The sequence below is a fragment of the Achroia grisella genome, unplaced genomic scaffold, assembly GCF_030625045.1.
Source record: "Achroia grisella isolate CSIRO2021 unplaced genomic scaffold, CSIRO_AGI_Agris_v1 utg807, whole genome shotgun sequence".
In the NCBI taxonomy this organism is placed as follows: domain Eukaryota; kingdom Metazoa; phylum Arthropoda; class Insecta; order Lepidoptera; family Pyralidae; genus Achroia; species Achroia grisella.
The window spans coordinates 1,010,495-1,032,708 of record NW_026713028.1 but is presented as its reverse complement, the minus strand read 5'-3'; the positions used below and the strand labels follow the sequence as shown (position 1 = coordinate 1,032,708).

At 32.0% G+C, this 22,214-nt stretch overlaps 3 protein-coding genes across 3 annotated transcripts in view; 1 reads left to right on the top strand and 2 right to left on the bottom strand.

Moving 5' to 3' along the window:
* LOC131851707 (phosphofurin acidic cluster sorting protein 2) overlaps nt 1-13,800 on the bottom strand; it is a 163,559-nt gene extending 149,759 nt beyond the window's left edge. The window contains exon 1 of the mRNA XM_059202233.1: nt 13,469-13,800. Within this exon, the coding sequence (XP_059058216.1) occupies nt 13,469-13,578 (110 nt within the window). The 5' untranslated portion in view covers nt 13,579-13,800. The remainder of the gene's footprint in view (nt 1-13,468) is intronic.
* Nucleotides 13,801-16,644: 2,844 nt separating this feature from the next.
* Nucleotides 16,645-20,305, bottom strand: LOC131851704 (probable maleylacetoacetate isomerase 2). The gene is made up of 5 exons (XM_059202230.1): nt 20,128-20,305; nt 19,622-19,799; nt 19,253-19,371; nt 18,124-18,335; nt 16,645-17,178 (listed from the first exon to the last, which is right to left on the bottom strand). The coding sequence occupies exons 1-5, from the start codon at nt 20,134-20,136 to the stop codon at nt 17,052-17,054; spliced, it is 645 nt and encodes a 214-aa protein (XP_059058213.1). The 5' UTR covers nt 20,137-20,305; the 3' UTR covers nt 16,645-17,051.
* Nucleotides 20,306-20,432: 127 nt separating this feature from the next.
* Nucleotides 20,433-22,211, top strand: LOC131851702 (uncharacterized). Its single transcript, XM_059202226.1, has 2 exons — nt 20,433-20,717; nt 21,102-22,211. Exons 1-2 carry the CDS (start codon nt 20,610-20,612, stop codon nt 21,273-21,275), a joined length of 282 nt encoding a protein of 93 aa, XP_059058209.1. The 5' UTR covers nt 20,433-20,609; the 3' UTR covers nt 21,276-22,211.
* The last annotated feature ends 3 nt before the right edge of the window (nt 22,212-22,214 follow it).

Below are 22,214 nucleotides of genomic sequence, written 5' to 3'. Positions count from 1 at the left end.
TTGTAGTATCTTTTTAATGATGATAATGGTGCCACCATTTTGGTTAATGCGCTAATGGTTTATGCTGGCGGGGCACCAGTGGAAGATGAAGATGATGAGCGTGAGGTCAGGACAGTAGTTCATAGTGACAAATTCACCAGGAACTCATCACGATGGTTTTTAGGGGAACCGCGTGGAGTAGTCGTATTACATTGCCTATATTATATACTCTCTGTCTCTTATTTCATGCAGATGAAGTTTCGCGGGTCAGATATCTTGTGAATAATAATGTTAATTTTATATATTGTCAACTAATACGGTGAAAATTAAATCCGTCATCATTCATTTGAAATGACTCATGTAGGGTCATTTCAAATTAAACGGAAGTTGAGTCTGACGGCCTCGTTGATTTTTTTTCGGTCTACTCTAATGCTGTTGGCCGCAGTTGGGCTTTACAGATTCACCGGACAATAGAGTGCGAGTGCAGATGGCACTCCAAACCCGCGAAAGGACTTAAGAAGCTGCTAAAGTCGCCAACTCCCGCCTGACGGATACGACTTTAGTCTGAGAACACCGCTAGGGGTTCGAACCTTGGCTCAGGCCATCGTAATGTTGATCCCCGTTTGAATTGGACGGAGAATCGATCGGAGGGACGCGATTCGATTCATCACACGGTACGAACGTTTGTATTCATGAGTAGGTATGATTGTTCGCATCAGTCTGGATGTCTTCTAGGTACATTATTCACGTATATACAAAAAAACTAAATATATATATTTTTTTAATTCATTTAATAAAGATAACATTATGAAAACAACAAATGACTCAACATTGGGATTAGACGCTGTGAGAATTGTCCAGGTTATCATTATGGATGAAATTAAACAAATGACTCAACAGCCGGCTGTTGGAAAAATTAATTTGCGAGAGATAAGTAATATATTTGCACATTAAATGACACAGTCTTTGTATAAAGTCTGTTGTGAGTTGCGCAATTATTTTCACCAATTTTGCAGCAATTTTGCAAAATGATTAGAAAAAATTACGTATTCTGTGATTTAGTTCTTTTCCTTTTAGTCTACAAAATTAATTTGCCGAGAGATAAGATCAATATTCATACTTGCATATTAAATCTGCTGACACAGGGCTCTACGTTACTAAGTATGTATGTTATTTAAAATGTACAAACTCTGTGTCTTTGTGCATCGTCTGATCGAATATAATCAGGATAGGTTTTTAACATCGTGGTTTTACACTGTATGGTTTTGTCTTAAACAATGTGTATGATAATCCATTTTTTAACTGACCTCAAAAGAGGAGGAGGTTCACAATTCGGCTGTTACTTTTTTAATGTTTGGTACTTCATAACTTCATCATATGAACCAAATTACTTTTTTATTTGAAAATACTATCAGGTGGGGAAAAAAATGGGGGCATTTCTTTTGTATAATTTTTATATAAGTTTGTTTTAGTTTTTAAATTTTTACTAGAATATGGCCAGACCTAAAAAAATCACGTATAATACAGAATGTCTTGAAGTGAAAGTTACCAATTAAAGTAATTATTATTATTAAAACTATGCTATAGTTAATTGATATTTCTTAGTCTCTTCAAGGCGACAATAATAATATGCCAATCTGGTTCTTCTTATCAATTCTTAGTCACTTATAATTACATAATTAATTCCTCTATTTTTATTGTGTCACCTATGATTGATTGTTAGGTTATCATTTAATGCGAGGTCCAGTTTTTACGATACGATAATTGGATGCTGCAAAAAAAATATTATAATCGTATTTCTTTATGTTGTTATAGTGGTTAACGCGTGTAAAAAGTGTGTAATATGTTTGATGTAAAAAAGTATAATGATGCACGAAACTATGAATACGTAAAACATGTACATCACAATTAAGTAGCTCTAACAGTCAATCTAATACGAAATGATAAATTTGGAATGCAAGCAAAAAAAATGTAAAAAAGCAAGCTGAATGACGGATATTGATATCGAAACCCAGTTTCAAACTTACAAAGATTTTATGTGTACAGTTCATTGAACTATTACAAAAAGTCGATCTAACGTTCAAACTGATTGCAGATAACGGTACGGAGACGCGGGAAGGCGAAATTACATCTCAGTATTACTATGTGCCAATTACTCATCTGTACACCTGCAATATGATGATGAACGATTGCTAACTCGATGATACTCATAGTATGGAGTAACGGTCAGAGGCTTGTATACACAATATATAAACGGAATTTTTACCGTGATAACATTATTTAAGAGCTCCCGATAAACGCTGGTACAAACGCCTTTGTTACCGGTCGACTGGGTAAGAGGATCCTACTGGGTTTCTAATCGACTCTCTGGTCATCCTACTACCGCGAAAGTTTGTGATAATGGATGAATATATATATTGGCCTTTTATGCAGAACTAACGTAGAGATTATAGTTGAATTAAAATTAGATAGATCATATCTTAGGTGATTTTTAACAGAAAATCACATGGGCAGTTTCGTCAAATATACTCAGACAAAGCAAGTATGGAAGCGTTGTATTCTATGACAAATAAATAGGAACCTGTAATTGCATCTGTGAAAGAGAGGCGCAGGATACTAGTATTTTTTTATTGCGTAATCTGAGTGTTTGACCGCAATCTCACTTAATGTTAAGTAATGATGCGGTCTAAGCTGTTACACGCAAGCAAATAGGTTCACACCCAATGTTGAAATAGACAGGAAACATTTTCGCTAGAAGAGAGTTTCACACTTTTGCTGCTCGCATAAGGAAAGACGATGCAAATCGCATGGTATAAGCTGCAGGGATGTCAATTGTATATTGTGGAGCGTCTACGTCTTGTTGTATGGTAGTGGAACGGTGCTGTAGAAATGAAATTATGGAGTTCCTGAACACGTTCGGCAAAATGCAGAGTATAGAACACCAATAGAGAACCCACATTACGTCGGTGGCTGACTTAGACACAAGTGACTTGTTTCTGATAAGTCTCCTAGGTAGTCTGTCAATCGGGTCAAATTGGTAGTCAATGGTATCAAATAAAAAAAAAACAATATCTTGTTACGTTCTGTTGAGAGAAATAATCTACATAGATATCATGTATAATTCAAAGTTTTTTTCTGATCAACTAATGTTGGCATCGTCTTAAAAATTGGCACAGTTGTTGGTATGAAAAAACATCCAAATCACAAACATTTATACATTCGGCTGAAACGAAACAAATGTGATATATTTTATGTAATTTTGGGAGCAGTCGGTATGCGAGTTCCAAACATCTGGTCGTATTGAACACTGTAATAATAGCTTTGTTTCCTACCAAATGACCATTGTTTTGGTTGAAATAATGCATTCTCTTCGACAGCCAGAATTTACAGTTACTTTTGTGCCAACGAAACATTTTTTGCAGAATTTTACACGCGACTTCATCTGTTTGGCCTCTGCGTTGATTGTTCAAAAAATATACCCCCGAACAACTCACAGCATGATCTAGTACAGAAATCGATCACTATGATTTGTTATTGATCTGTTTTGTTTGTTTGTTTTCTGTAACTTGAATAATAAATAAAAAACAGGAGGCCCACCTGAGTTATCAACAGCACCACGAACATCAAGTCATGTGATGCCCGTGCAAGTATCGCCATTCCAATGGAATGGATATAGTAATTTCACTGCCACACCTTCTCACCTTTCATCAGAAATACAGGTTACAAGTCAAACTACTCGCCGGCTGAAATAGACGAGACAGAGGCAACAACGACGAAAATTTTTACATTAAAAAATAACCGTCAACAGCGGCATCTAGTACAGAAATCATTCGCCATATCCCGTGTAACAGTGTTTGTAACAAAACTCCGAAACAGCTTGACAGATCCTTATGAATATATATATATGTGTGTCTATACAGTACGTGTGAGAATAGGATTTAAACTATTACTCCAAAATTTGTCTTTTATTTTTGGGACACAATTTTTTATTTATTATTTTTTATGATTCGGCATTAAAAAATACATACAACCCTAATTTTGCACCCTCCTACCATCAACCCTTATTTTATAATTTATATGGTACAACAACAGGTTAGCTAGTTCGTATGTATATGACAAATTCCATCTAGTAATATAACTTCAAATTTAAATCAATTATTGTTCGTTTACTTTATTCACAGAAATACAATCGTGTAAGAATATAATCGTTTGATAACATTGTCGATTGATAACTTTGCGGCACCTCCCATAGATTATCGCGTCACAAGTAGATAAGCCTGTAAAGGAAGCATCTCACTGCATGCGGTCTAATGCGGTGAGGTGCGATGCGTTTTTCCACTAGACGTATCAGAGCTGGTACAAACTGTATTTACGCAGCACTGAGTAACTATCGTAGAATAGCACCTGTGTAATACATGTACTGTGTTGTTACTTTGAAATTCTTTTAATTACTTAGTGACTGCAGTTACTTAGCTACTAAAGTTACTTTGTTAGCTAGTTCTTATAGTTATAGTTTCCTAGTTCTTAGCTACCATTACGTTACCTTTTATAACTGGGTTTTTATTGTTTTTCTATCTTTGCGAGCAGCTAAGGAGTGGAAATTTCTTCCAGCGTTAGTGTTTCCTGCCTGTTACATCATTGGGTCTTTCAAGTTAAGAGTGAATAGACACTATTTGGGCTTGCATGTAACAGCTTAGACTGTATCATAACTTATCACATAGGTGGGATTGCCCTCAAATCTAGTATTCGTGCTTAAATCTAGTATTTAAAAAAAAAACAACTGTAACGTTAGTTGCAATTGGCTTAATAGTTAGTGAGTACTAGTGCAACATTTGTCGGTACTTTTACAGCTATAAAACCTATCATCTCGTAGCACTCGATATTATGCGGTGAGATGCGGTGCGCTATTTCAATAAAATGCTTGCGATGAGTTGCGGTGGCGTTGCGGTCGAAATTGTATAATCTATAATATACTTTAAATTGAAAAACGGATCAAAACCCGTTGAGAATTGGCGAATACATTACGTAACATTGTATATGTTACGTTGTCACCTGACACAAAATATAGTGGTGATTACAACCTGCGCCATTTTGAAGACCGTTGAAAAATTAATTCGTTCTGTCATCGACAAATTATTTAGAGAATGTGTGACATGTTAAATGTGTCTATAGGCTATCAGCAGACGTGTGACTTAAATTCTAGGTGTGACATGACAAGCCCACAGTGTAATTAGGTAGGTGAGTTTCTTTTAGCCAACTAATAAGTAAACATAATAGTTACTTACAGCTGTGTGTATTTCAACGAGATCCGTGGATTCACACCCACGGACCATTAAAAACGTTAAGAACCATTAAAAACAATAAATCGTAATTCTACTCTTATAATAATTTGAATACAATTAGCAGTGTAACAATATTATAAAGAAAAAAAACAAAACACCAGTTCTGTTTGAAAATATCATTTAAAAATATAAAAATTCAATTAAACAGCTATTACAACAGAGACATTGAAAAAAGCAATGCAAGCACAAACCGAATAATTTTGCATAAAACTATATAACTAGTACCAATCGATTATCTAGGAGGTGTAGAGGTATAACACTACTTTATTTTGCTGTAGTCGTGGGTCCGATTCCCGAACAATACAAACTTATTCAAAAATGTAAAAATGTGTTTGTTTCGGTTTTTTTTTGGACTACTCTAATGCTGTTGGCCGCAGCTGGCCTTTACAGCTTCGCCGGACGATAAAAGGCGAGTGCAGATGACACTCCAAACCCGCGGAAGGAGTTATGGAGCGGCTGAAGGCCAACTCCCGCCTGACAGATACGACTTTAATCTGAGGGCTCCGCTAGGTGTTCGAACCTCAGAAAAGGCCGTCGTAATTTCGATTGAATTTGGCCTATTATATAATTAATATATATATATATATATATATATATATATATATATATATATATATATATATATATATATATATATATATATACTTATATATATACTATTATGAATAGTATATATGTTCTTCGTCAGCATTTCTGAATAAACGAAACTACAGAACCGTAAAATCACACAGATATAAAGTCGGTTAGATCTCTTCAGATATTTCTAAACGAGTTAACTGTAGCGTGCACTTCGTTTGCCCTCGGTGCACTCGCGACCAAAATAAAACTAGTAACACCTGACCTTGTCATTAACTGTGCAACAAATATTACTACATTCAGTACATGATGCACATTGCACTACCCTGACCTCGATGCATTTTTACTAATAAGTACAACAGTTCATGCTACAATATGCAAAGAGTATATTTTAACTTTAAAGCAAAGTTTAGCAGATGTTGTAAAGGTGTATGTATAAACCTTCACAATATCTAAAAAGATTTTAATCATTATTTATATCAATCTATACATACTAGCTGACCCGGCAAACATTGCTTTAGCATATAAATTAAAGTACTAATATGGCTATAAAAAATAGGGGTAGATAATAGGATGAAATTTTTTTTTAAAAAATACACACAACCCTAATCATAAAAATAAATAGAAAAAAATTCATAAGAATCGATCAAGCCATTTCGGAGGAGTTTTGTTACAAACTCAAAATTTTTATACCACATTATATATGTATGTGTCTATATACACCTGGTAATATAGTAATATTATATTACTTGTCTACACTCTGTAACAATAATAGAGCTAATTGTCAGTTAAAGCCCTCTGGTAATCCCAGAGGCGTGAAAGTGTAACAGAAAAACAGACTCACTTTCGCATTTATAATCAGGGGATTATTGAACGAAGAAACAGGCTAAGAAATAAATATAGCTTTCCATAATATGTATTCATATTGATGCTGACTGTGCAAGTAAAGAATCACGTACGGTGAAGGTAAATGTTGAGCCTCCTAAACCTACGGGGGTCAAAAGTCCCGGAACTGCTCGGAGTTTCCTTCCCCGCCACATGATAGACCCGCATTATGTATCCATTGAATGCTGAGAAGATCGTCTCTCTATCAATACACAAATGGGGTAGCTCGTTTGTTTGTTACTAAACTTTTCGAGAATAAACGATAAAACGAGTTTTAATGAAATTTAAGATCAATGTATCAAACCGAATCATATACGACACATACATACATTTTAAAATTAACTTTATTTTTAAATCTTCTTTTATCATTTCCTAAAAAAAAAAACAGAGTCGCAGAGAACAACTATTATTCTATATACTTAAATAACAAATCAAAGTATTTACATTAGACTCTAGACAACATGTATATATTAATAATATACTACATAAATGTAAGATCAAACATCTTCTCTTTCTATTTTAATAGGTTTCGTATCTATTCATCTTGCTCTTCTAAAAACGACAAGTCCAGTTATTTATACTGATAGCGTCCAGTGACTACTTTGCGTTGACAGCCTGACAGATAATATTATAAAGTAGGAACGTGTGTGCTCTTTGATATTTTTGAAGTTAATTCGAAAACATGTTTACAATTTATACTATTTATAAATCTATTAGCACCTTAAACATTTTCTCTGTGCTCCTAACAATGGAGGCGGTGACTGTTACTTGTAGTGAATAGTAATACAGATTTAATATAATATATGGTGTTTAAAATTTGCAAAGATTTTGTCCTCTAATTCGAATGACAAACAAGCTGACCCCCCGCCTGATTGTATATATAGTCTTTGGTCTAATGTATCTATAATATTTGTAATGGATGTTTATACTCTGTGCATTTTATAAAAGCTAAGCTATAGAGTTGTATTGTAAAATGGCGGGATGAACGGCCAAAGTACATGCGTAACGCAATTTCGCTTTTTTATTAAAGTTAGTAATTAAATACCGTACAAATTGGCGACGAGTATTAAATAGTGTGTATTGTTATATAAATAAAAGTGTTTTAAGAATTTCTGTCAGTTATTTAGTATCCATAGAATTAATTCTGCTTAGGTCCATGCTGCGCTGCGTAAATGGTATTTTTTTTTGTTATGAGTAAAATACAATTTATGACTAACCTAACGTTCAATACTACAATATCAATTGGACTAACATAATTCTAACTCTGCAGCACACACGGTGCCCCGGAATGAGTTAACCACGATACCCACTCATGTGTCACCCCCCACAAGTAACCGAGACAAAGTCGACCTTGTGGTCATCCGTCATTCTGCGCTAGAGCATCAATTACTTGCGCCACCGCTCAAGTGTTAAGTTACGCGCGTTATCACAAGATTCTTTTGAGGCCCCGTTTCTATATGCGAGGTTGCTTAACATATATAGTATGTTTTACTAACTGCCCCGTGGAATTTCACCTGCATCACACTTACTTAACATTTATCATTATATTTCGCCCAATTTACATAATATCTTTTTAAATTATAGCCTGTGTGTTATTCTGGTCTATAACCTATATTACTACGTTTAATTAAAATCTGTTCGGTAGTTTATGCGTGAAAGAGCGACAAACATCCATCCATACTCACAAACTTTCGCGTTTATAATAATAATATGAGATTGTCAGCTAATATCAGTAAGTAATTGAAATAACAATAAAACTTGAATATTAATAGAATAGAAAAATAGTTATTGAAATAAAATTCAATTTAATGATTTTTGAATAGTCATACTTATTTTTTAATCTACCGCTCATTGCGAAAGCTGTCTCATTACTATTCAGTACAATAAAGTTATACCTCAATTAAGTAATACAACAACTACATAATACATAAATTACTAACACTGCCCGCGGTTCTACCCGCCTAGAATATACAGCCTATATTCAACCTGAAAGTTCATTACATTCTAAACATTTGTAAACAAATTTGTGAAATTAGATGAATAGTTTACAAGTCTTTTTATTTCTTAACTGACAATTTTCTTTTTTAAATATTTTATTTCTTATACCTTGGGCCAGGCCTTGGATATGCTTTCGACAAAAGGAAGTCGAAAAACGCAGCGACGTATTTGCATAACAGGTGTTTTTAGGGTTCAGTAGTCAAATCCCAACGAAACTTTTATCATTTCTTCTGACAGTCTACACACATACTGTTACGGTATAATAAATTAATTTGCTACTGGATCAATCCGCTTTGAACGTTACAGAAAGATCTAGATCTCCATATAGAACCTAATGTTGTTTTTAAACAACAGTAAGTTTACAACCTTCCCAAACAATAAGTTAAGATTTACAGATGCAATTTCAATCCGATTTTAAAATCTGATCTTAATTAATCGGCTGTAGTCGAAGAGGATTTTATGTAATCTATTTCTACGTAAGTATATGTTTTTTTTATTAGCGATTTCTATGTTGATTATCATGCGATAGATAGATAGTCGGAGGAGAAGAGTCAGCTGGCCTCTTACTTGTTTTGTACTGTAATTATTTATATAAAAAAACATCTAATAAAAAGAGCAACACACAAGTTTCTTGCTCATTCTTCTAGTGATGAATCTGCATTCCGAATGAGTGGTAGAATCAAAATATGACTATTAAAAAAAAGTTCTTGTAATGAGTTTATTTGAATAAAGATTATTTCTATTTCTATTATTTTTGTTTAATAATATATGGTAAGTTTTTAATAGTTTTTTAATATGTATTTAAATGACTTCGACCCGTGATCAGGACATTTATATCAGCATTATGTTTATGGATCTCTTAATATTGTTATCCTAAATATCCAGTTGATGTAATGCATACTATTTAAATGGAGATATTAAATTAGGTATGGAACCCTATTAAATGCGTTTCGGAAACACCATTACCGAGTTTCTTTTTATTTTCACATAACTGGCTGGCCTTAGTTTAATTTAAACCTTTTTCGATTATCAACTAAAAGCCCTTGAGATAATATTAATTTGTATTATATCCGTATAGTTTATACTGTTGCAGTATACAGGGTTGTATGTTAATCTTTATCTTTACATAGTTATTATAAAATGAAGTCGCTTCCGTTGTCTGTTCACTTAGATCTTTTAAACGAACCAACAGATTTTATTACAGTTTTGAGCAATTGATAGAGTGATTCAAGAGAAATGTTTATATGTATAATACATATATACTCGTACGCTGTAATGAGAGTAGTTAGTTAAATAAATAAACGTAAAAAATATATTCTCTGAATGACTATAGATTATTATCCACTAACAGTTAAGATAACAGGGCTGTATCAGTGGTCCAGTAAAGTAATGCTGAAATATATTTATAACAGATGGCCAGTATGTTGGTTCCCCGGTAGAGATGGATGTCAAGTTATTTTTTTCTAAGAATAATATTAACTATATATTCGATGCATTTTATATATTTATAACACGTGTATAAGAATAATATTAACTATGATGAATTTTATAAAGAGGTAAATGTGTCATATTGTTTATTCGTGGTAATCTCCGGTACTGTTTAACCAATTTTGAAAATTCTTTCAGTGTTGGATAGTGCATTTATCACGGAAAGTTATAGGCTATAGAACATAACGCTACGAATAATAGGAGCAGAGCTGCAATGAAAAATGTTCTTAAAAGCGGGTAAAATGTGTCGCAGACGAAGTTACGCGGGTCAGCTAGTAAGTAATAAATAAAATAAGAACAGCGTGGCTTAATCGTTACTCACCTTAAGCTTAAGCTGATTAACCATAAGTTGATTCCAAATCGACATTAAAAAACTTTCTGTCATAAAATATTTTTAACTCTCCACTGATGGAATTACTGATAAAAAACCAAATTAATCGTAGACGATGTTCCCTGCCATATTGGAGAAACAAATAGACTACTATTAAATTTTGATTTGCCTATCAATGGCGTTACGCTATATGATGATTCATAATAAACGGTTAACACTTTCGGCCGGTGGAAAAGCTTGTTTGCCATCACAGCTACAATAAGAATACCTTTTTTTATACTATGAAACAAACATACGATCCAACTAATGTATGGATCTATACCATCTACGATGTTAAACCTAAAATAACCATCGGGAGAAGGTGAGGCGAGGTGGCTTTACTCACTATAAGAGAATTGAACCGGAAGAAACCAGTAGGTCTATTACTACATTTCTATAGTTTCAGTATAATTAAAATCATTAAAATAATATGTAAAAATCAGTACAGTTACTACAGCTTTAACCGTGAAATAATACTATATAATCATTGCCGTATATGTATATCTGTATGGCAACGATCACATAGTGTACACAGGGAATTTGTTTTCAATTGAATAATTCCTATGGCCTCGTGTTAAAAACGTTATCAAACAGTGACAATTTATTGTGAATCAGGCACATCCTGAGTCGACACCCACATACCAATCATTTAGGTAATTTCTATCTACGTTTGTAGGTGATCAAATATGCGAAATAGTAACTACAGACATCCCCAAAACAAATAATATTTGTTTATCCGCTGCAGTATTCGTTAGGGCGCGTGACATAACAATAAGCACCCAGTATTTGATAGCAGGAATGCACTAAGGCTTAGGTAACATAGGTGGAGGAATTTTTGAGACTAGCAAATGCAAAGTATGCGTCATGACTGAAAAATATTCCCGGAATTACAATGTTGCCTAAGGCCCACTTTACAATTTTTTATCCAATAGTACTGATATTGGTTCCATCCATGTTTGTGAGAAGAAATAAATAAACTATTATTATATTTTTATTGTTGTTTTTTTCGCGCTACTCTAATACTGTTGGCTGCAGCTAGCTTTTACATTTTCAATGAATGATGGGGGCCAATGTAGATGCCACTCTAGACCCGCTAGGACTTATGGCGCTGCCTGTTTATCTCTATGTTTTAATTATTTCTCGTTTTTCTTCACTGTTTTGTGTAATATAAAGAATTATCATGCATTCTTTATGTTAAAACTAACAAATGAAATAATAAATGCTAGCTAATGATAATTAGATGCCTACCTAAACTGTTTGTTATACAAATCCAGCAATAAACTCATTTAATGATATTTGTGATAACAATGTCAGTGCATTGATATTAGTTAGCTCTTATCAGACGCAAATAGGCACTGGCAGTGGCATTAGTACTGTTTCCTATTACTTATTCAAATATAATATAATTCTGAAGTTTTCCACTTGTTATTTATAGAAAATTAATCCTCATATCACATGATATAAGCAGTGACCAACATGGAGAAGCAACACATTACAGAGGAACATAGACCCTTTTTGAGAAGGCCTATGTCTTAGAATAAGCCGACAAACTGTGGCATTGAAATAGCAATAAACAACAACAAAATTAACTTCAAATCAAATCAAAAAGAAGTTATTCATGTACTTAGGACATTTTAGCCAAATGTAATTTTTTTTATATTAATATTTTTTCAATACCATTCCTACACTTGTTCCCTTCACTATCAGTATATATAAATAAAATCATCTTATTAGAATCTAAAAATTGATTATTCATGTGGGGGTGTTCTGTAAATAATGAAATAACCCCCCAGATTATGCACACAACGGCCCAGATGAGAGGCCAATTGCTTACAACTTACCCCCCGATTTGGGTAATAAAGATGGGATTAGGATATGGAGAAGAATCACACCGCAAGTTATATTTATATTTACCATCCTCATTTTAGCCACTTATGCTAATAATTTTTTAATCCAATTGTACAGTTGACATGATAGTTTTTAGGTGAAAATCTGTGCCAAGAATATAACTGTTTTTTTTTTAAATCATACTGTTGATATTACTATTTAGATACTTGCATATACACTCATACACATTCTTTGTTTATGAAAATGCCATATGAATAACTAAACCAGTGCCAATATTACTGTATGATGTGTCACATAGTATTTTAAATTTCCTCATATGAATGTTCAAGCTCTCAATGAAAATGTAATATATAATAATACCAGTTTCCAGGTTATAATAATACCAGGTTCCAGTACCAGTCCCTTTGTGCTTCCTTTTGGTACCATACCATAAATGGGATGATGAGTAAAAAATCTGAAAGCTAGTAGGTACCAACATTCTATATTTATTGCAAATAAAAATTATTATAATATTAGAAGTATTATTAGCAATCCTAATGGTAACTCATATAATTATACATTCAAACAGTACAACATTGTAGTTAATTTTAAATGTAAGGAATTATGAAATGGAATCCATGCAACTGTGTTTAATAACAACTGTTGACACTTATAAAAAATATATTAATAAGATTAGCAAAAAATTATTTTAATACAAACAATACAATTATAGTATTTTTAATAAGATAACTAAAAGAATAAAGAATATATATAACACATATGAACTTAACTAATTATATGAAATTACTGATAAGATAATTGATCCATAAAAACACATGCTTAGGAGGAGATAACATCACAGCTGAACAATAGCGAGCACACAACATAATATATCTCCCCGGTACAACACGGTAACAATCTACTATGACAATACCTAATAAATATAAATATGTAAAGACAATAAAATCCTAACATAAACATACAGTGTTATTCACAAACTCACCTGGGTATGCAGTTCGAAGGCGTCCTGTCTACTTCCCAGGCAGCAAAAAGCTTCATGGGAACAGGTTTCGATGCATTAGTCATCTTCTCAGATTTATTTTTCTCGGTCATTTTAGATCAACACCGGGCACAAGTATTCACAGCACTGAACTAATGTCGGCGACTACGCCAGCCACTCGCATTATTATTTGATCACTAAACACAATACTGAATTCATTTTTATTGTGTATTGAAGAACACGGAGACAACACTGAAGCAAACACAACAACAATACACAAATTTTATTATATTGCTGTCTGGGAGCAAGGACTGCGAACGACCGAAACGAAAGGAGGCGTTCGATACGTTTGACAATTAGTACCGTAATGTTGCCATTCTATCAATAAATATATCCTTGTTTCTCATCAGAATTATATTCATGTTATAAATCTATAAATTGTCAAAAATATTTCTTAAAAGGTTTTGATAAAAGTATTATAAAATAAACAACTATGTAGAGTAGCATTTGTGTAAATGTAAATTAAATTCTTACTAATACACTACTGTACCCCATAATATTTAATTCTTTATTATTGGTACTAATTATAAAAATGGAGGAGTATTCAGTAATAATTTATTGTAGCTTTGTTAATTCGCAACTTTTATCACGTGATGAATAAGTTTACAATATTTAAGGTATTAAATTCAGACTGGCAACTCAAAATTGTACTTTTTTTATGTCAGTGTTGACGTAACGATGCGTTTAACAAAATTAAATTAAAAGTAACGTTCAACGAACATAAAAAATCGGTTTAAATCAGGACCGTTAAATTAGAGAAGGCAAAATATTAAGGCTTATATGCATAATTACGGTAATTTCGTGTTATTCATTGAAAAGTTGATGGCCTTTAGTCATACTAATCAAAAGTGATTAGAGAAGGTTGAAAATTTGTATTTCAAATAGTTTTACACTGTCACAGAAAATATACTCAATAACTTATTTGATGATAATGCTTGTTGTTCTAAACTGTATCATACTATATTTTGAATATCTCCAAAATACCTTAAGGTTTCCATTACTATAATAAAATGCGGTCATAAAACAAAGGGCATTTATTTAAAAAATTGTAATTAAAAATAATATGCTTAAATTACAGATAAGTTTAACAATATCACAAAATACATACAATAATAATATACTTATTTTAAAAATAATGGAAAACAAAATTGCTAAAAACATATACTAACAAATATGAGTATATTTGGAATGTCAAATAGAATGGCACAATATCTTAAAGTTACTTACTTATATTTCAAATAATTGAAAACCAACACCTTATTAATTAAAATAAAAACATTTTAAGGTACATATAAGACTAGATTCAATATAAATTCTGACAAAAGCACTAGAGACGTAATATAAAAGCTATTCTAATATCTGAACTCAAAAGTAGTGGAATATATTTTGTATCTAAATAAGAAAACCTCAAGAGTACTGGTAACACTTGGTACATTAAAATTTATGTCATTGTTGTATGATTGAAAAATGTTGCCATATTATTGTACATTTTATAGAAACAGTACTGAAACTTTGAATTATACAAATTCATTTTTTATCAACACACAAGAATTCTCTATGATGCACTAAACAAAATTCTGATAACCGCAACATTTTTTTAATATATGATCTTACTATAGTGAGTTTTTTATGGGTATAAATGTGTGTATGTGTTTACAGTAAATACCTATTTGTTTTGAGCAGATGTTACCAGCTCCACTTTAATTCTACCTAGTGTCACCTTCTTGATGTTTTCTTGTTCTAAAATATTTGTATAAAAATGCAAAAAGGGCAAAGGTTAGAGAACCTAGTCCACATTTTTACCATAGTAGAATAACACCTTGCTCTTATTTTTTAAACAATTAAAATTATTATTTGGTGTTACTGTAGACATAATTATACAGAGGTAACGCATTTTTTTTATAATAAAGAATACAGCTAATTTTTTTTACTTCTGCCTACCTGAATATGATGAGGTAGTTTATATAATATTGACTACTATGCCCATATAACATTTATACTATACAGTGTTGCACAAAATATTAAAAAGAAGTAGAAAAAATGAAGCCTATTTTACTTATAAAATAATACTATGACATACATTATATTTTATAACAGATTTATTAAAAGCATTGCAACACTATTAAAATATATTTACTTCGTTGGTAAGTTCCGGGCATTTGTACTTCCTTTGTTTAGAGCTTCATATAATAATAATTTAAAGTACATCCATACATAAGGTAAATAAAAATTAGAAAGACATAAAAAATATAGTTTATAAAATCTGCTACTTATTCTTAAGATCATCAATATCCTACATTAGGTGGATGATATACTAAGGGGCGGGGAGACATTCTATGAGCGGGAGGATTTCATACAATACAATAGAAATTAAAGTATTACCGGCACTCCTGTTTGTTCATTAATTTAATCGTGTCAAATTGTAAAATTTTATTGAGAAATAACTATATCACAATAGGGAGGGAAAGAAAGTGACCAGCTGTGACACGACCGAGAGTTTAGTAAAATGACATTTATGTCACATAATGTAAGGGACATTATGTGACATGAATGTCATTTTACTCCAAGGATTTCTCCTCCTTTCGTCCAAGGATTCCAATTCAAACAAGGATCCAAATTCTGAACCGAGGTTCGAATCCGCAGCGGTGCCCTCAGACTAACCTAGTATCCGTCAGGCAGCAGTTTGAAGCTGTAAAGGCTAGCTGCAGCCAACAGCATTAGAATAGATCGAAAAAAATTACAATTTATGGATGACCTCATTTGAGGCGGAAGGTGTGCGACATATTATTATGTATGTATGAATTTTGTAGAATAAACTAAAATATTATATTTACTTGTATATATATACAAGCTCTGAATATTGTACAATAATTTTGAAGAGATTTTCTGTTAGACATTTAATGTTAGACATAAACACTTGAAGATGTGCACAATGTAAATAAACTGACATTTAAATAAAGAAGTTCAGTTGAGTTTCTTTCCAGTAATTCTCATTTGAATCTGTATACCGAACTGGATGGTAGAGAAAAAATATAAATACAAAAAAAATACGTTCATAAGCTGCTTACATAAATAAGTGATTTTTTATTTGATTTGAAATAAAAATTCACTCAGTTCACACAATCAAATAAAGAGACATATTTTGTAGGTAAAAAAAATACATTTGTAGTGTATACTTGCTCACTACCAGTTACGTCATCATACTATGTCATATACTCTAACATCCTAAATATTATACTGATCCCACAGATAGATGTTTCAATACCTCAGTCTATATGAAAAACTAGTGGTGTACCTCCACTACTAAAGTGTGATGTTAAATAACCTAATAAGAAAACCTTTTCCAATAAACACTAATAAACATACAAATTGAAATGTTGTATTTGTCTAATCTTTCGAGTATTTCACTTAGAATCACTGTGGCAGACATATATTTTGTAAAAAATCAAAGAACCATTTAAAATAATTGTTATAACAAGTTGTTACTCTCATATGGTAAATATGTGGACCAGTGATGAAGCTGGGTTCATTTGGCGACTTCCGGCGGACAGTCGGGCTGCGCGGACGGGTGGGCCGCCCGGAACGCGGGGTGGTTCTCCAGCTCACGATCGATGCGCAGTATTATAGGGAACGGACGAAGATCCACGTGGAATCTGAAAATAAATATTTTTTGGTTAAAAATAAGTTTCTCACAGTCATATGGGGAGATCCATAAATTACGTTACATGTAAAAGATACAAACTGTAACATTGTATACAAGGGGTTGTAGGTTCAATGTTTGTGCAAATAATCATGAACGGAGGGCCCCCTCTCACCCTACTAAAGGGTCTTGATTTTGTGACATCAAGCATCAAATATAAATTAGTGAAATTGGAGTTATAAGTTGATGTGAGATACAGACATAAAATATAAAACACTTAGGTATTCTGTATTCCACAAAACTTTAGTGAGCAAGTGGGCAAATATTAGTTCTGAAATGTGATATTAGTAGAATAGTAATATATTGTCTGTTATTATATTGCTATCTTAATATAATACTATATATCTTAACATAATATAATAATAATAATCTCAGGACAATTCACACAGCGCCATCTAGTCCCAAGTTAAGCTATCTAAATCTTATGTAACGGGTACTAGATAACTGATACAAGTACACAGATTTTTTTTTTGTAAATACATACATAATATACATAGAAAACACCCAAACTGATTCAAACAATCCTATTCACGAATACAAATGTTTGCACTGTGCGAGGAATCGAACCTGCGACCATCGGACGTAAAACGGTGTGCTAGACCGCTAGACCACCAAGGTCGTCATTTGATTATTATGTTAAGATATAGCTTTGCTAAATATACTATAGTGTATTATAAAAGTACTAAACACACCAAATGTAAACCACACACACATAATTCATGCCCCTCGACACAAACTCGTGTAAGAAGCAATTAGTGGGGTAAACAGCAAATGCTTTGATTTAAACAGACTTTCTTTGCTCATTCATCTTTACAAGAAAACTTATCCATTACAAGTATTTCCCACTTAAAAATGCTGGTAAGGTCTATAAGATTAATAATGGTAAATGTAAACATACCTTCTCGCATTAAACACCTGAGGTACCAAGCAGCAGTCAGCCAAAGTTATCTCATCTCCAACACAATACTTTCCAGCAGATGTTGATAGCAGTTTCTCAACTGCACGAAACCCTCGTGTGATCCATTTCTGTGCCCATTCTTTTTTCTTCTCTTCTCCAACATGAATCAGGACTATGAGATTCTGAAGGGGTTGGATGCCAGAGGCTATTACCTGGAATATGTAACCAGATTTATTATTATTGTCTCTGCTTATTAGTCATGAGAAACAATACACTAATCATATAAAAGAAAAGAAAGATGCTTGAATGATGTTTATTAAGGCTGAGCAGTTACAGAAGTTACTATAAAAACAAGACTAATATTTTAAATAGAAATAAACAATTATATGAATTGTAGGATGAACAAATAGTAATCCTACAATTCATAGGGATGGAGCAGATTGTTTGGCTGGTGATGTGCAAGTCACATATCTTGTAATTTTATTATATATTCTGGAAATATTTTTGAGTATTTTTGTTCAATTTTCACTCTAATACTCAGATATTAGATTTAAAATGAGATGTCACAAATTTATCAATAAATCTGTTTATAGTCCGGAAGACTAAAAGGATGATGTAAAAGAAAATGATGTCACAAAATTTAGGACTCACCCCTTGCCACATTTTACACCCTCACCTTCTTGATGTCATACATTAGTGTGTGGAGGGTATCAACATGGGGTGTGATTTATAAATGACAAATAAATAAAATACATATCTTATCACTTCCAAAATTTTATAACAGGCTATTAGAAGAGAAGTAGTAGTATAGAGTAAGATACAATCTGCCCAGCACAGTAGTAATAGTGGATTCTTCTACTTATGGCAATATGATTTTAGAAATATTATAAAATACTAGCTGTCCCGGCTAACATTGTTTTGCCTTAAAATAAAAAAAAATTTAGGGGTGGACTACCCCTAACATTTAAGGGGATGAAAAATAGATGTTGGCCGATTCTCAGACCTACTCAATACGCTCACAAAATTTCATGAGAATCGGTCAAGCCATTTCGGAGGAGTATGGGAACGAAAAGTGTGACATGAGAATTTTATATATAAGATTACTATCTACCTACCATACTTTACTCACCTCACATATTTCCCTGACTTTTGCCCTTTTAAAACAATCTTGGGGCATTAGAGGCCTCTGAGGTCTGGTCTCCTCCAAATAGTGCATAATACTCAAAGACTCCACAAATGTATGTCCATCTGGAAATCACAATAAAATAAACATATTTCAATGATGTACATTATTTATTGTGTAATGATATACATTTTTTATTGCTATATCATTTGGTTTGGTTTATTATTTTGGTTAAAGTTTATTAAGTTATTTAAAAACAGGTGTCTGAATACATTAAATAAAATTCAATATTTTAGAACTCAATATGTGTATACAATAATATTGAATAGTACTGACTATACAGTACTATATACTTGAATATACAGTTTTGATTACCTATACACAGAGATGGCACTTGTTCCATAGGGTTGACTTCCCGGTATTCATTGCAATGCTGTTCCCCTCCTCCCTTGATGAGGCTCACTGCCTTTATATCGTATGGTATCTCCTTCAGATTAAGCGCGATCCGAACGCGCCAGGCACATGAGCTTCGCCAGTACGAATATAATACTGGCTGGAATGGAAAAAACCCAATTATTTAATAATGATGAATAATTAATTGAAACCATTAATTTATTAATAAAATATACAAGTTTAATACATAATATTATTAAATTAAAGGTAGAGAATACAATATTAAATAATAAAATTAAAAAAATAAGACCTCTTCAAGAACACTCATGATGAAAAAAAAAGTTTTAGTAAGGAGATACGTTCCACGCGTACTGGTAAGTCGTCAATAAATGTAACTAAAATATCCTCAAGTTCATTTATATTACATATCATAAAACCCGGTATGTAAATATTAGAATAAATCTCCATAAATTTTAAATGTATATTACCTTAGCCATGCTGGAAATAGTTCCGTTATATTTGGAGTAGTAACTAATTTTGGCGGCCTTTAATGTACTTCTAGATAAAATATATTAACAACTAAATGTTATCAAAATATAAAAATAGTGATAAACCACTGTATTGTATTAATAAATTTAGTAAACTCGAAAGGGTGGATGTTTTTGATTTGATTGTTTGACTGAATGATTCGAACATTTCAGTCAATTGAAATTGAATATTTGAATGAATTTAAAGTCAAGCTGACAGTAACATTGTGGACATTTGTCACTGTCATTTTCTTAATTGTCAAATAGTCATATTTCTTGTTCTGTAATCTGTAACAAGGAATAAAATAAAAGAATCTTTTGTTGAAAATAGTTTCAAAAACATTTATTAACATAACCAAATATTTATTTGTTTTAAAGCAAAGTTGTAAAGTTATTTCCCGTGACATATAAAACCATAGTGATTGTTTTTATATTCACCAATAATGGCAAAAAAGAATAAGGGCGGTTCCAAAGCGAATGTATTCAAAGTAGCAGGAGCCAAAAGTTTAAAAAAATCGAAAGCTAAAGCTGTTAACTTAGGATTAAAAAACGTAAGTCTTTTTATACCACTATGCAGTCTTTTAGTATTTCTGTGTTATCGATGTATAGAATTTCTAAGATAATAATTGAAACGTATATTGAAAACTTTATTTAAACACATGCCATTAAATTGAAAAGTATTATTAATAGGGGTATGAGGATGATTATTGATCACCTCTGAAAAGAAAAAGTATAGATATATATCAGACTTTTTTAAATTTTAATATTCCAATTTTTTTAATCTCCCAACAGTTTTAAATATAGTTTACGGGGAGAACTGACTAGAAATTCTGCATTGAGTCTTTTCAAATCAGATTGTATGTGATTATAATTATATACAGTATTGTTTAAATTAATATTCCATAGTATACAACAATTTGTATTTTTTATTCCAGCTGAAACAAAAAGTTTCAGATATTGACAAACAATTCTTAGAAATAAGTAAAAATCCAAAATCAAATGAAAAAATCAAACCGGAAATGAAGACAGTGCAGAAAAAAACTGAAAAGAATATTACTAAAGAAGAAGTATCGGATACTGCAGAAAAAATTGTGAAAATGGATTTATAACTGAAGGTTCTCTTTATTTGTTATTAAATAATATATTTATTGTTATTATAAATTGATTTTACAAGTTTCTTTTTCTATCCAATGTTACTAAGCTTTTAAGTTCTAATTATCTTCTATTTAGTGTCTTAATTTTAGATAAGTTCTCTCTAAGCTTAAGCACTACTTCAGGACACATGCAAACTTGTTCTAAGACATTCAATTGTGAAAGTGTAGCCTTTTACTTCTTAATAATTTCTAATGTAATTAGATAGACAAATAAGCTGATAGCACACAGGATAATAAATGTTAACTGTAGCTTATATGATCACCACTGCAATATCACAATATAATGTTACACTAATTAGACGTATGTTGTCATTCTGGAGGGCTAAGATGTGATGCATCTTATCCTGTAGTTTCACAACCTTATCTCACCTTTCAACCTAAAGCTTATTTATGCTTATAAAGTAAGTTACTTGTATGCTGAAATAGACACAAGTAGATGACTTTTCACAAAGTCTATTTTAGTGAAAAATGCTAAGTGAATAGGAAACTGACACAACTACAAGATACCACTCTTATATTGATAGGAATCAGGCAGACATCGCCTGGAATTACATTGAATTTTTACAGAATATGTTGTTACATATATGTTAAGGTGTAGTCTAAAGAAAGTTGGGAATAATCCCCTCAAAAGTGGGCCATGATAAATTGTGTGAACATTTTCAATGTATATCTTACATGCTTATTAATTCATTCATTAATGGAATAATAGATGGTGTCATATAGATGCTTTATTTATTGCTGTTGTTTGCTCTCCATGAAGAGTAGGGAGAAAGTATTAATATAAAAAAACTACATTCAAAGTCACTAAAATGTTCTGCTTGAATAAATAATTTCTGATTTGATTTAAATAGATGGCAGTCTACAAAATGTTGTAATCATAACTAGAATAGAATA

Bases quoted from the DNA above. Each gene is read 5' to 3' on its own strand.
- LOC131851704 (XM_059202230.1), bottom strand. The intron at 19,372-19,621 runs GTAATCAAAACT...TGTGATTTCCAG, and splicing joins AGTGCCATCTCTGTGTATAG to ATGGACATACATTTGTGGAG. The intron at 17,179-18,123 runs GTATGTTTACAT...ATTTATTTTCAG, and splicing joins CAGGTGTTTAATGCGAGAAG to ATTCCACGTGGATCTTCGTC.
- LOC131851702 (XM_059202226.1), top strand. From the start codon at position 20,610: ATGGCAAAAAAGAATAAGGGCGGTTCCAAAGCGAATGTATTCAAAGTA. The intron at 20,718-21,101 runs GTAAGTCTTTTT...TTTTTATTCCAG, and splicing joins TTAACTTAGGATTAAAAAAC to CTGAAACAAAAAGTTTCAGA.